Source organism: Salvia hispanica, chromosome 1, assembly GCF_029641045.1.
Source record: "Salvia hispanica isolate PSC_SH4W2 chromosome 1, Shi_PSC_v1, whole genome shotgun sequence".
NCBI classification, from domain to species: Eukaryota; Viridiplantae; Streptophyta; class Magnoliopsida; order Lamiales; family Lamiaceae; genus Salvia; species Salvia hispanica.
Window position 1 is genome coordinate 42,345,605 of NC_142692.1, and position 13,636 is coordinate 42,359,240.

The window sequence follows — 13,636 nt, forward strand, 5'->3', positions numbered from 1 at the left end:
ACTTTTTTTTTAATGTAATAAGAAAAAAAATACAACCATTGTATTAATATACTTACTTCAAATCTTAAGCTTCGAATTGAAGCATTAACTTGTAGCATTATGCATCCAGCACAACACCTAAGAAGCACAGAATGAAACCTTCATACCTAAAAATTTCTTTTGAGTTTTTAGTAAATTTATGTTGGATCCATAATTTTATATAAGAAAGAAGAAAGAAAATATTAGGCCAAAAATTAGAATACATTCTGGGAAAATCAATCTTAAAAGTGAATACATTTTATAAGATTTGATAGAAATGCCATAGATGGGTTTTTAAATGATTACACACTGTAGTACTAAGAGAGTTAATTTGTGTTAAAATTGTTGGAACTGAAATATTAGTATTCAAGTATTGGGGCGACAAAGAAATCCAATGGTTTGGCCCGCCCGGGGATAATATGGTTAAACAATTTCATACCCTTGTCGGGTTATAAATGACCCTCCATTAGCTGATGGCCAAAGTACATTATATCACAATAATTTCATTAATTTGAAAGGACTTTCACAATAATTAAAAGATATTTTTTATTCCCCCTGTAATTGTTACAATAATTTTTTTTAATCTGCCATGTCAAAAATTTTGTTTTCGTTTTAAGCTCAGTTTCAGACAAAACATAATATTTCTATTTGATTAAAATTTGAACGATGAATGCCCTAAAATAAGCCTAAAATGGGAAAATGGTGAATTACTCTAAGACGATGAATCCATGAAGAAGGCTTGCGTGATATTGTTAAGGAAGAAGACAGAGGAAATTGGCCGTAGTAGTAAATGAAATTGTTGTTATATCCTATAGGTAAATTTATGTGTAATTCTTCTATAGGTACATTTGGTTATACAATTAAATTTAGTACTGTATGTGTTTTCTTTGAAGTAATTATTGGCATATATGTATGTCAATTAACCTCGAAATTAACGTATATAATTTGACACGCGTGACAAATTGATACGTCATACGAATTTGACAATTGTTAGCTTAAATCATGGGCCCACCCAATTAATTAGTTGGAGTATATTGTCGAGAAGTCAATTAATTCGATTAGGAGTGTAAATATAGTGATTAGGTTTCTTGATTTCTAGTTTTTGGCTTAAACCCACATGAAGAAAATATCTGAAATAGAAAAAACAAGGAGGTTCCTTTCAAACTTATTTTTATGCAATGAAATTCACCTATAACATCTCCTATTCCATGATCTCCTCTTATTTTTTTTATGACACGTCCTATGAATTTTATTTGGCTGAGTGTTTCGATAAAGCAATTTGACAATGCTGGATATGCAGCCTTAACTTTTCTTCAATGCAATCCACAATTCAACTCTACTTTTTTTCATCATTAAATCTCAATTTTAGTCCTAAATATATGGCCAAAATACAAATTTAGTCCAAAACATTCAATTTATAAAAAATAGGTTCTTAACAAATGAAAATGCTGCTAGAGTATTATTTTTCCGGTTCCGTAAAAAAACTAACGGTCAACGCTAATTGCACAATGGCGTGACCGTTAGTTTTTTGACGGAACTGTAAAAAAAGGACCACTACGATAAGGATTTCATTTGTTATGAACCTGTTTTTCAAAAAGTGATTGTTTTAGACTAAATTCGTATTTTGGTCATATGTTTAGCACCAAAATTGACATTTACTCTTTTTGAATATGGAGTACTACATTATGTTCGAGATCTTTGTATTGTTAGAGAAATAAGAAATGGAAGAGAGATAAAAGTACCGTGGAGAAAAAACTCAGTGGTGAATATTGAACAACTCCATCTGAATGCTATTTATTGTCTCATTTGATTCATCACGAGGTTTAAGAAAATGCCTGACTTTATGAAGGAAAATAAGTTAGTGGAATGGAGACCTCACTTTTCTATATTGGTTTTTTAATAGAATGTGAATGTAATAATTTATTGAGTGGTGGACTCACCTACCAAAAATGAAAAAAAGCAAATGGGATTTCAAATTGCTGATACCCCGAAATAGCAAAATGAGTCAATTTTCTCACAGACGGATGGAGTACTTGAAATAAAAGGGAAAATGCCGAAAAAACTAGTACTGCGCTCCTGTCTGACATTGTCTTAGTCGAGTTAAGGATGAGTTTAAAGAAATATTCAATCTGTCCCACTAAAAATGAAATGTTTTCCTTTTTTGGCTATCCTCCTAAAAATGACACATTTTTCTATTAAGGAAACAAAGTGAGTATGTACTTTATTCTCTCCAATTATCTCACAAAACAACATTACAAAAAATCTTATGCCGAAATGAATATGTTTTATTTATTGAGATTGAGGGAGTCTATTAATAAGTGTGTGGAAAAAGATAGTGGAATCTAAGATCCATTTTATATACTATTAGGTCTATAAAATATGTGAGTTAGTGGAATGTGAGACTTGCATACCATTTACAGTAAAATGAACCTGGAATGTGGATAGACTAAAATGGCAAACTGTGACTCCTAATATTAGACGAAGGGAGCACTAAATTTGGTCTGATCCCGCAACTATAAAAAATAACTGATTGTATCATAACTGAGAATATTTTTTTCAATTGCAAAAAATTTCAACATGCTACTAGCTCAATTTATTGGTGTGGTGTATACATATGTAAAAAGGTAAAGACGTGATCAATTAAGTCTAAGTGTACATTAAATAATGTCGATTAAGTAGCGGAATGTTTGTCCACATAGTATTTTTAGGCTTCCACATCATACAATACATAATTTTCCACAAATCTGATATTAATAGACAAATGTAATTGTTTTATTTTTATAAATTGTGTAATTTACTAGAAATTAACTAAATTGATGATTTTGCTATCAATATATCCTGAAATCTTAATGACATGGTAGTTATTTTCCAAATAATTTCGTTTTGTTGTCACATCTTATTCACTTTTTCTATATTATTTCGATTTGGACTATTGTAAAATACTTGCATAAAATTGGAAACTTATAATTTTACCATTACAATTTTAAAAGAACGTACTCCTTTTTAGTCCCATAAAAGTTGAGTCGTATTCCTTTTTAGTCCGTCCCAATAAAGTTGAATCATTTCCTTTTTTAACAAAAGACAAAACATCTAATCACTCTTATTTTATTCCATCATTTACTTTACTCTCTCTTATTTTTCCTACTTTTTTTATCTCTCTTATTTATTTAATATAAATTCTTAATTTCCGTGCCCAAAAGTTTTGTCTCAACTTTTATGAGACGGAAGGAGTATAAGTTTGATTTAAATGGCAAATCCTTAAAAAGAATACATGGGGCTGACTATTTAAGTAGGGACCTATTTATAGTGGATAAGGGAATTATTTGAATGAGTTGAGCCCATTTTCTGGCCCAAAATGTTATCTCTAGCCCAATTCTGGATAGTCCGTTTTCGCATTCCGATCCACACATATACTCTATTTAATTAATAAAAACTGGAGTAATTGAATTGAAACTTTTCGTTTTCTCTATTTTTTGCTTAACACAGTTAAGCCAACTTATTTTCTGGGTTGAGACTATATTTAACTTCTTCAAATCGATCAAAAGAGTAGATGCGTGCACCAACCTCATGGAGTAGCTATAGATCTGAAATGGGCGCAAAATAATGATATAAATTGAAATATATAGTACTCCTTTGTCCCTGTAAATTTGTCACTTATTTCCATTTTCGTCCGTCTCTAAAAATTTGTAACTTTCATTTTTGTTATTTTTGATAGTGGACCATATTCCACTATCTCCACTATCAAATGAAATGATGTAAGGAGAAAAGTGCTCAAGTCGGTAACTGTGATTTTAAATTTGAATATGAGACATGATTATAGTTATAATTTAAGCATAGCAGTATTAATAAAGTTAACGAAATGATGTAGCGAGAAAAAATCTGAACAGATTTGTACTGACTAGCACAAGAATCACGACTTATTAATTTATCATTAGTCATGAATCATATGATTATGCACCTTAAAAAAAGAAATGCCATTTTAAATTAAGTCCGCGTAATTAATTATAGTACTCCATTACAAAAGTTAAAAGGAGTACATATTTTTGTATCTTTACCCAACAGTTTTATGTGGCGTGTTTCTTTATTTTATTCTTTAATTTTGTTTGTCGATTGTGATAATTAAGGTTTAAGGGGATGTTTAATTAACGGACTCATTCATCATTATAATACCTAATTATTATTGCCAAAATAGAATTAAGTTTATTAGTAGATCATAACAATTAAAAGTTAATATTGAATATTTTTAAAAATTTTAAAATAAAACTCGTAATGTAGTGCTATCAATTTTATTAGTACTCAAATACAAACTCTTAGGCGGCGTTCGGTTGTCATGACTAATAATCATGAGACTATCCATCTAGGATTAAGTTGTGTGATTATTTTAGTTGGAGGGGGGAGGCTATAACTAATTATCATGAGACTATCCATCTTGGATTAAGTTGAGGGGGTCAATCTTATAAACCAAACATGATACATATTTAATCATGGGATTTAGTCTTGGCAAACGAACACCCCCTTATTGTACAAACTCAAACTATGATTTAAATCGTTAGATTATGTCATCAGATGACAAAATAATATCAACGAAAATTGTCAACATACTGTAAACATTAAAATCTTAAAATTTTACAATGTATTGACGTTATGTTGAGAAATTTGGAGCTTGTATAATATATATAGTCTCATTTTATCATTACCATTAATGTATAAGATTGTAATCGTTGTATCATTCTAATTCTTTATAAAATCAAATTAATTAATAGTACTCCTTCCGTCCACAAAAGATGTCATACTTGTGGGACGATACAGGATTTTAGGAGGTTTTGTTTTGTGTATTAAATGAAGAGAGAAAATATAATTTTTATATTAATGTGAGAGAGAACTTTTTCTAAAAATAGAAATATGACAACTTTTGTAGGACAAATTAAAAAGTAAAGTGTGACATTTTTTGAGAAACAGAGGGAGTAGTATATTTGTTTAGTGGTATGCCACGAGCACGTGCCCGGCCGGTATGTGCTCCGTGTCAATTTTAAAATGCTAATCTTCATTTCACCCCTTATTTATTTTTTAATTATCTTTTTTTTTTTCCTATCGGAAGATAATTACGTTATGAAATAGGGTTATTTCCTAATAACTAAATTAGTGTCGTAGTAACCTTTTTTCTTTTGGAAGGTAGTTACTCACTACTTACTTACTTGAGGCCTTCTTTTAGATGCTCTTGAAAAAGTAAATACGCAGTGGGTTATAAGTTTTCGATCTTTCAACATTTTGTACAACCTTTGTTTTTTGTTTATAATATGCTTTTCATCTCCCACTCGTGTCCTATCTCTCCATCACTAAGGGACTAGAAAATATCAATTCAATTATGTGAATGTATTGACTTAGTGATAGTGTGGTTAATGTTGGAGATTTGGAAGCTAAAAGTATCGATTCGATTCTATTGTGACACGGCCTTTTTATTAGTCATTTATCAATGATATAAAATGATCGTTTCAATCCTCTCTATTTAACCAATTTGCTTCAATGCAATCAGTAATTAATAGACTTCCATTTTCACATCCCAATGAAAAAGAGTACATTATTCAATTGTTGGAGAAGGCTGTGCTAGGCTTATATTAAGAACAGACAAGTAAAACATTGTACATATAATAAATGAAAAATTCATTCAACCTCATCTCTCTTCTTCCCTAGTATGGCAGTAGTACCAAATACAAGAGGAGGAGATGAGACTTGTCCACCGCAACTTGGCATATCCGGCGGTGGCGGCAACATCTTCTCAACAGCTCGTTCCCCGTCCTTAACGATGAACACCACCTTCATTCCCCAACTCAAATGACGCTCGAAATGGCAGTGCATGAACCAAACTCCTAAAACATCCAATGCAATATTATTAATTAAAATATTTTTAAATGTTACAGACCAAACCGGAGAACTTGTAACAATGGCCAACAACATAATAGTAACACCAATCACTATAAACCCACTTTCATAGAATGCATGCAGAATAAGTTTAATTCACTTACCTGGATTGTTGGCCTTAAATCTGATAGCGGTCCATCCGTTTCTAGACACTGCGATGTTTTGCATCAACGGCGGGTCGACAAGATTATACTTGGGTGGATCCCATGTCGGATCGAAATCCCCAAGCCCGGATCCAACAACGTAGAAGCTGTATCCGTGCAAATGCATGGGATGATCAACGCTTTTGGTGAGGTTGGTCGCCTGAAACACCACTTCCATCGCGGTGCCATACTCCACAACAATAACAGCCCTTCCGAGCTCGGACGCAGACTCATTCTTTGGCACGCTAACTTCAGTGTAGTTGAAAGCCCGAGCCGGATACTCCGGGAAGCCAGTCTCGTAAACCCCCCGGTTCCCTCTGTAGTACGCCTCCAGCACGTTCATGTCCATGGGCAACAGCGTCGTCAAATTGTTCATGCTCGCCATCAGCCTGGTCGTCCCCACGCACGAACTTTTCGTGCATGGGGACAGATTGATTGACAGGGTGAAGAACAGTCTCTTCTCCACCCTGTCAGGAACACTTGTAGCAAAAGTACTACTTTTGACCATGCTAGTGAAATGGAAGGCCGACACGGTGTCGTTGTACTCGGGAAAAGACGGAAGCAGAGGCGGGGACAGGGTCTAGTTCCCGACGTACTGGATGATCCCAGTGGTCGGGGTGCTCACGTATTTGCCCCCGACCACGTATATCCGCAAGGCCATGTAGTAATGGCCAGGCGGCTGGTTCGCTTCTAGAAGCAAATCAATGGTTTGGCCCAGGGATATCGCCACATAATCCGTCCGCAGCAGCTTCGTGTAGGCGCCGTTGGTTCCAACCACGGTGAAGCTTTGGTTGGCGATTTTGAAGAACATGATGTTGTCCATCACCGCGTTAATTAATCGGAACAAGTACGTCTTTCCAAACTCCACACTCAATTTGTATGTATCTGCTCACATTATAAAATTTTTTTATGTAATTTTCATGATTTAATTAAATAATACTAATACTATTGAAAAATCCAACTTTTGTTGAGCAAGGATACAAGTCTCCAGGTTGGCCATTGATGAGGAAAGCATCAAAACTAGAGGCTCTCCTTCACCACCTAGAAAATCCTCCATCATTTTTTGCACATCACCTTTCCACCACTCTCCTGCAATAGTTTTAGTGAAAGTGCTTACAAATGAAACAACACGTGGCAATAAAAAGAGAACTGAAACCACTATACACCAATTAAGATGGGGACATGAGCATGAGGCTTAGGGAAGGGATACGACTCCCTCCTCGGCGGTAGAATGACGATAACGCCATACACAAAATAGCGAGACCAGTCGTTGTGAGCGTGCCACCACAGAGTGCCTTCCTCGTCAGAGAGGATCATCCGTTGCCTAAACCTTTTGCCGAGTTGAATTGGGCACTGTGTCACATAGTTTGTCCCATCCGACCATGGATATCTCGGCATTTTTACTCCATTCCTATATATAATCACCATAAATCAATAATGATAGTACTTATTACATTTTATGTGTGAATTAGTGTTGCAAATATTTATATATACCAGTGGATGGTTATATTTTGGTCGGCCCGATTGACAATATCGACTATGACCAAATCACCCCTTCTCGCATATATGGTCGGCCCCGGGGACTGTCCGTTTATTGTAAGCATGGTCTTGCTGCTGCATAGTTCAGTGTGTAACAAATTTACCAACTGCATAAATGTAATTACAAGTCATATTAGCATTTCAAAGAAAACAAATTTGTGAAGTGTGCAAGCAAAAGAAAGTATTACCTCAAACTTGTGGCTACGAACTAAAGCACGGATCGATGTTACATCTATTATTAGACCTAAGAAGAAAAGCATGAAAGCGTTGCCAGCTGAAAACATTTTCCCTATTTACTTTATCGCTGTTTGTAAATATGTTCACTATTTATAGCGCTGATTTTCCGGACACACGTGGCCTAGGATTTTTTTGGGAAGGGAGCAATAATGGTTTCCTATTTTGCATGATTTACGTTTTTACTTCAAACAGTTTATACAATAAGGGTCCGCTTGGTATCCGCGTTAAACATGGATACAGATTATTATCCATAATTAACATAGCATTTGGTAGCCCAGACAATAAACTAATTGACCCGTTTTTTTTTAAAAAGACCCGCCACTGTTCACTCAATTTCCTATGATAATAATCGCGATTTCAACCACCGATACTTTAACATGCTCTGGGAGTTGTGCCAATTAATTGGTGGGGTTCATTCTTACCCCTCTTTGAAACCATTTTGAAATTCATTTTACATCTGAGAGAGGGCTTCATCGAGGGAGAGGGAGAGGGCTTCATCGAAGAAGAGGACTTCGGCGAGAGGGCTTCAGCGAGGGAGAGGGCTTCAGCTGAATCTGTGAAAATCCACAAATCGCTGGACGTCTCCGGTTTTGAAATTGCTTGGTAGTCGTGCGTGGCTACTGATACTATCACAACGTTTTCATCTTCGATTCCAGCTCGTAGCTACAGCGGTTGGAGGTAAATTGGATTGGTATACGTTTTCTTGAAATCTACATGCGTTGTGTGTAATTAGACAAAAAGCTATATGAAATTCGTAGAAATTGGATTAGTATTTTTTTTATATGAAATGCACATGTGTTGTGTTCAAATTAGACAAAATGCTCTACGACATTTGTAGAAAAATGGATTGGTATTTTTGATTAACCTGTGAAGTAGAGGCTACTGTTATTTTCTTTCTAATGGATTTGACTTGAATTTTTTATGTTTATTTGGCTTGAATGTGTTTGGTATGTGTCAAATGTTTGTAGATCTGTACTGTATAAAGGTTTTAATAATGATAAAAATTTATTATCTTGCTTGAATTTTTTGTGTTTTCGGTTCCTGGGATGTAGGTCTCTCCTATGTGAAACACGCAACTGTTCTGGTGGTTCAAGATTTAGCCTATATTTTTGTAGTATAAGCTAAAAACAATTTGGTGTTTTTGTTCTAGTTTGATGGCGCGAAATGTTTGCACAACCGCTGAAATAATCCTTGAGCTTGAAGGCATACTCTCTCTTCTTCGTATTCAAATGATTATAATCATCCACCTATATTTAAAAAGGCGCCAGCTTGGTCGTCGTCAGCAGGGCCGTTTCACACGACCTTACTCTCTCGTTGATAAAATGCCTGCCCAAGTTAAACATTTGAATCGACTAGTACGTGTTTGTGATGTTGATTGCTTTGATAATCTGCGAATGGATAGAAACACATTTGGTAAGTTGTGTAGACTCTTGAAGGAGTTGGGGGGGATGAGGGATGGAAGATTTGTGACAGTTGAGGAACAAGTAGCTATGTTTCTGGGAATACTTGCACACCACAAAAAATCTCGGATTGTCCGGTTTGATTTTATGAGGTCTGGTTATACGGTTTCCAAGTACGTCCATGCTGTTTTACGCGCATTATTAGACATTTACAAAAAATTTTTGGCTAAGCCCGACCCCGTAACAGATGACTCAACTGATTCTAGGTGGAAGCATTTCAAGGTATATTTCAAAAATAAAACTGCCACTTTGTTACCATATCCCATATGCAATACATTTTGTTTACTTATTTGAAGACATTCAAATTTTGTGTTTTATTAATGCATATTAGGGTTGCATCGGTGCTTTGGATGGGACTTATATCAACGTCCTAGTGAGCAATACGGACAAGCCTCGGTATAGGACGAGGAAAGGGCAGATAGCTACCAACACTCTTGCTGCTTGTGACAGGCAAATGCGCTTCATTTATGCCTTACCCGGATGGGAAGGTTCAGCTGGGGATTCACGAGTACTTAAGGACGCTGTTAGTAGAGAATATGGCTTGAAGGTCCCAAAAGGTTAGGGCTGCACTTCTGCATCAAAAATATATTTCATTAGATTTCAATTTTTTTAAGTGTAGCTCAATAAAATGGAAATTACTTTCGAAATTCCTGCAGACAATTATTATTTGTGCGACAACGGGTATGCTAACAGTGAGGGTTTTTTGACACCATACAAGGGTGTGCGCTACCATCTCAAGGAGTGGGCAGTCGGGTCACAACGCCCCCAAAATGCTATTGAGTTGTTTAATTTAAGACATACGAAGGCACGCAACGTAATTGAACGTGCCTTCGCCGTTTTAAAAATGCGATGGGGAATCCTTCGCAGTGCATCATTTTACCCAATTAAGATCCAAATCCGACTAATTATGGCTTGCATCCTTCTCCATAATTTCATCCGAGCAGAGATGACCGATGACCCTATCGAACGTGAGCTCGACGCTATACCCGATACCATCCCCTTGGAGGAGGACAACCAGGATGTTGAGTATGTTGGTAACGTTGAACCTTCAACTGAGTGGACACAAATGCGAGATGAGATGGCAAATTCTATGTGGTTACATGTTAGTGCTTATTGACAATCCTATTACTTGGATTATTTGCATTTTGTTTGCACAAATAAATATGATATGTTATTCTTATTCCTCTTATGATTAGGCTAATGGAGGCGGGAACTGACACAGCTGATAGTGTTCCATTTTGGCGTTGTGGGAGAGGACAGATGCGAGTGTTGTGTGCGGGGAAAATTGTGAATCATGTTGGTCGTTACTTCTACAAGTGTCTAGGAAATGTCAACCACCTGGGGTCCTTTATGGGGATCGTATTGTTTCTATTGGGTGTAATTGTAGGGAAGCTATTGTAATTCCGTATGATAAGATCGTGTAATGCTTATGTCTATGTCTAATATTGGTTGTTGCTTGCTTCAGATGGTCTTCAAACTACTTTGTATTCCTTTTTTGTGATTCAATGTGTAATGAACCACTTGATTAGTTGATTACTTTGGAAAAGTGTTTGACTACGATTATATTTCAAGATTGATAGTAGATTATGAAAAATCTGTTTCTGTATGTACATCCTAAAATATATGTAACAGACATCTCCATTGCAGAATACCGAGGACGAGGGAAACTGCTGAAATTAGTGAAATTTTTACCCCATTCACTCTTGAATATCTCTTGAACCAGCTGGATTTCTAGTATATATCATGCACCTACTCACTACTGCAATAAAATAGAATGCTAGGCAAAATAGAATAGCAAGAGATATATGTCATTGCCAACTACTGCAATAAATTGAATCTGTATTAGAATTTAAGAAGCTTACACAACAAATACGGTTAAGAAAAGTTAATTGGATATATATCCGCTTTTATACATGGAGTACTATTAAATTTTACTAAACAATGTTAGATTTATTTAACAAAAATACTAGTACTAAAAATGAAAAATTACTACACCCCCCGTCCCCAAAGAATATGCACTTTGGGGTCGGCACGGGGCTTAAGGTGTGCATATTCTTAAGGGACGGATGAAGTATTATTTGAGGTGTTGCAAGTTAAAGCCATTGAAATTGATCAAATATCTATCATAGACAGAGAAGAACCATACTTTGCCTGTCCAAAGTTAGACGATGCATTTCTTTTGGAAACGGAGGGAGTGTTATGCAGCTGCAATAAATCTTCCAATTTACAAATTCCACATCACATTTATGTCATGGATTTTTTCAGAGTTCAAACGGCACAATAGAGCCAAATTGTACATATATCTTGTCAATTATAATTGCCACAACAACCAAATCCTAGTAAATAGTTACGAGCACTTATTAAAAGTAATCATCCCCTATCTCATTGGTAGTTGGCCTTCAAGACACATTATTAATAACCCTATAAACAATGTCAATAAAAGGGATCACTCCTTGCAATCGAACAACACAACTCCATAGCTTTAGTCTTTTGCTTATTTACCTAAACATGGTTCTCCCCATCCCTCACCAAAGTTCATTCCTTTACACTGCAAAGTGGACTCCAACACTTGACTCCACTCTAGTTCAGACGTTGATGAGGCTGAAAAAGAAACACGGGTGGGACGGCACCGTTTTCCCACGCTATTTCTTTGTGGAGGCACAAGTTTTCATTGAGGAGGAGCTTGGCTATGCATTCAACTGGGAGGAATTGTATGATCGACTACATTTTCTAGAACTTCGGTACACAACGTTCAATACCGTCCTTGACGTGCAAGGTACTCTATGGAACTCTGATGAAAACTCGATGGTGGTAGTTGATCATCACTTGGAGCCTCTCATGAAGGTAACCTCAAATTTTGTTATTATAATCATTTGTTCTCATTCGCATGACAATTACTAATATTTGTTCTAATATTGTCGGAATAGATGAACCCGTTGGCAGCAGCTTATTACCGGAATGGTGAACCGGCTTACGATGAGTTGACGATGATATTTGGGTTCAAGAAGATGAAAGAATTGAAGGGGCACACCGTGATCAACATATCTGACTCCCCCCTCACCACCCATGATGGAGAAACTCAAATTGTGCATGTCACCCCTGCTCGACGTAAGTTATTTGACGAAGATGACATCCCGTGGGACATGCAATCAAGCAATGAAAAGGTTGATCACTTCTACGAAGTGAGCCCCGGTGGTGAATTAGTTCGCCAACAGAAAACAGTCATGTCGTCTCGCCCACTGCCCAAACCATCCCTCCCATTATCTTCCCCTAATGGTAGCTTCTCGGCGTCGTATAGCCCTCCGATGTGGTGGCGGGCACAGAATAAGTAAGGAGGCATGACAATCCACAGGAGATGAGTATTTTGTGTGGCTATGCATTTTCTGTTCTTGTTTTAGTTGTTTCTATGTATTTGTTTTTATCTATGTTCTAGGCTGGTACATCTCCTTGTCGTAGTAGTTATAGCCACAATTTTATGAACCATATTTTGTGTTGAATATTGAAGTGAAACTCGTGTATGTTCGAGTTGTAAAACAAAATTTGTAGCCACAGATTATGAACTACATTTTGTGTTGAATTTAAAGTGGCAATTGTGTGTGTAGGCTCGACGATTTCTGTCTTGCTGTTAAACGGAGAGGAAATTTAGTAATGGAGAAGAATGAATTTAGGGGGACAGGAGGAGAACTCCGATGCTCTACTTTGGATATGAAGAAAACTGTAGACTAGTTTTGGGAGAAAAGAGAGGCGCAATTTTAGTAAAACTACGCATATTTCTTTTATTGATAATTTTTATTTTGATTACTTTTTTTAAATCACTTTTTATCCAATAAACTTTTTATTCATATATAGAGTAGTACACATATTTACTATGCGGCTGTTTGTTTTGTGGTATTGGTTTAGTTTAGATCCTATAAATGTGTAAAATATTAATTTGTCTGATTAATTGATTTGATTTGATTTAATTCAAATTTTAGTTTTACTTTGAATTGTTGTTGAAATTAACAATAACATTTGTAAGTAATATTACAAGGTACTCCTATGCTAAAGTAATCAACAAAAAGGACCGTAAAAATGATGGCTTTTGCTATTGTAATTAGAATCTTGTCAACTAAAAAAAAGATGTTTTAGACAAATGGCTTTTACTAATTAAAGAAAAGATGTTTCACTGAAAAACTATTAGCAAGGAAATGAGTTTAAGAGTTCCTTTTATTTTGAAAATCTGTATGTGGTTCCCAGTAAAGAAAATCATCAAAAGAAAATCATCAAATGAAAACATTGTTCCATGATAATCTTTACAATATGGTAACAGAAACAACAAAA

At 35.7% G+C, this 13,636-nt stretch overlaps 1 protein-coding gene and 1 pseudogene across 1 annotated transcript; one reads left to right on the forward strand and one right to left on the reverse strand.

The window, feature by feature from the left end:
* Positions 1-5,679: 5,679 nt before the first annotated feature.
* LOC125220638 (laccase-14-like) lies at positions 5,680-7,903 on the reverse strand (annotated as a pseudogene).
* A 282-nt stretch (positions 7,904-8,185) lies between these two features.
* LOC125223931 (protein ANTAGONIST OF LIKE HETEROCHROMATIN PROTEIN 1-like) lies at positions 8,186-10,852 on the forward strand. The gene is made up of 5 exons (XM_048127241.2): positions 8,186-8,534; positions 9,007-9,538; positions 9,648-9,873; positions 9,973-10,418; positions 10,513-10,852. The coding sequence occupies exons 2-5, from the start codon at positions 9,011-9,013 to the stop codon at positions 10,531-10,533; spliced, it is 1,221 nt and encodes a 406-aa protein (XP_047983198.1). The 5' UTR covers positions 8,186-8,534; positions 9,007-9,010; the 3' UTR covers positions 10,534-10,852.
* Positions 10,853-13,636: the final 2,784 nt, after the last annotated feature.

Bases quoted from the DNA above. Each gene is read 5' to 3' on its own strand.
- LOC125223931 (XM_048127241.2), top strand. From the start codon at position 9,011: ATGGCGCGAAATGTTTGCACAACCGCTGAAATAATCCTTGAGCTTGAA. The intron at 9,539-9,647 runs GTATATTTCAAA...AATGCATATTAG, and splicing joins CTAGGTGGAAGCATTTCAAG to GGTTGCATCGGTGCTTTGGA. The intron at 10,419-10,512 runs GTTAGTGCTTAT...TCTTATGATTAG, and splicing joins CAAATTCTATGTGGTTACAT to GCTAATGGAGGCGGGAACTG.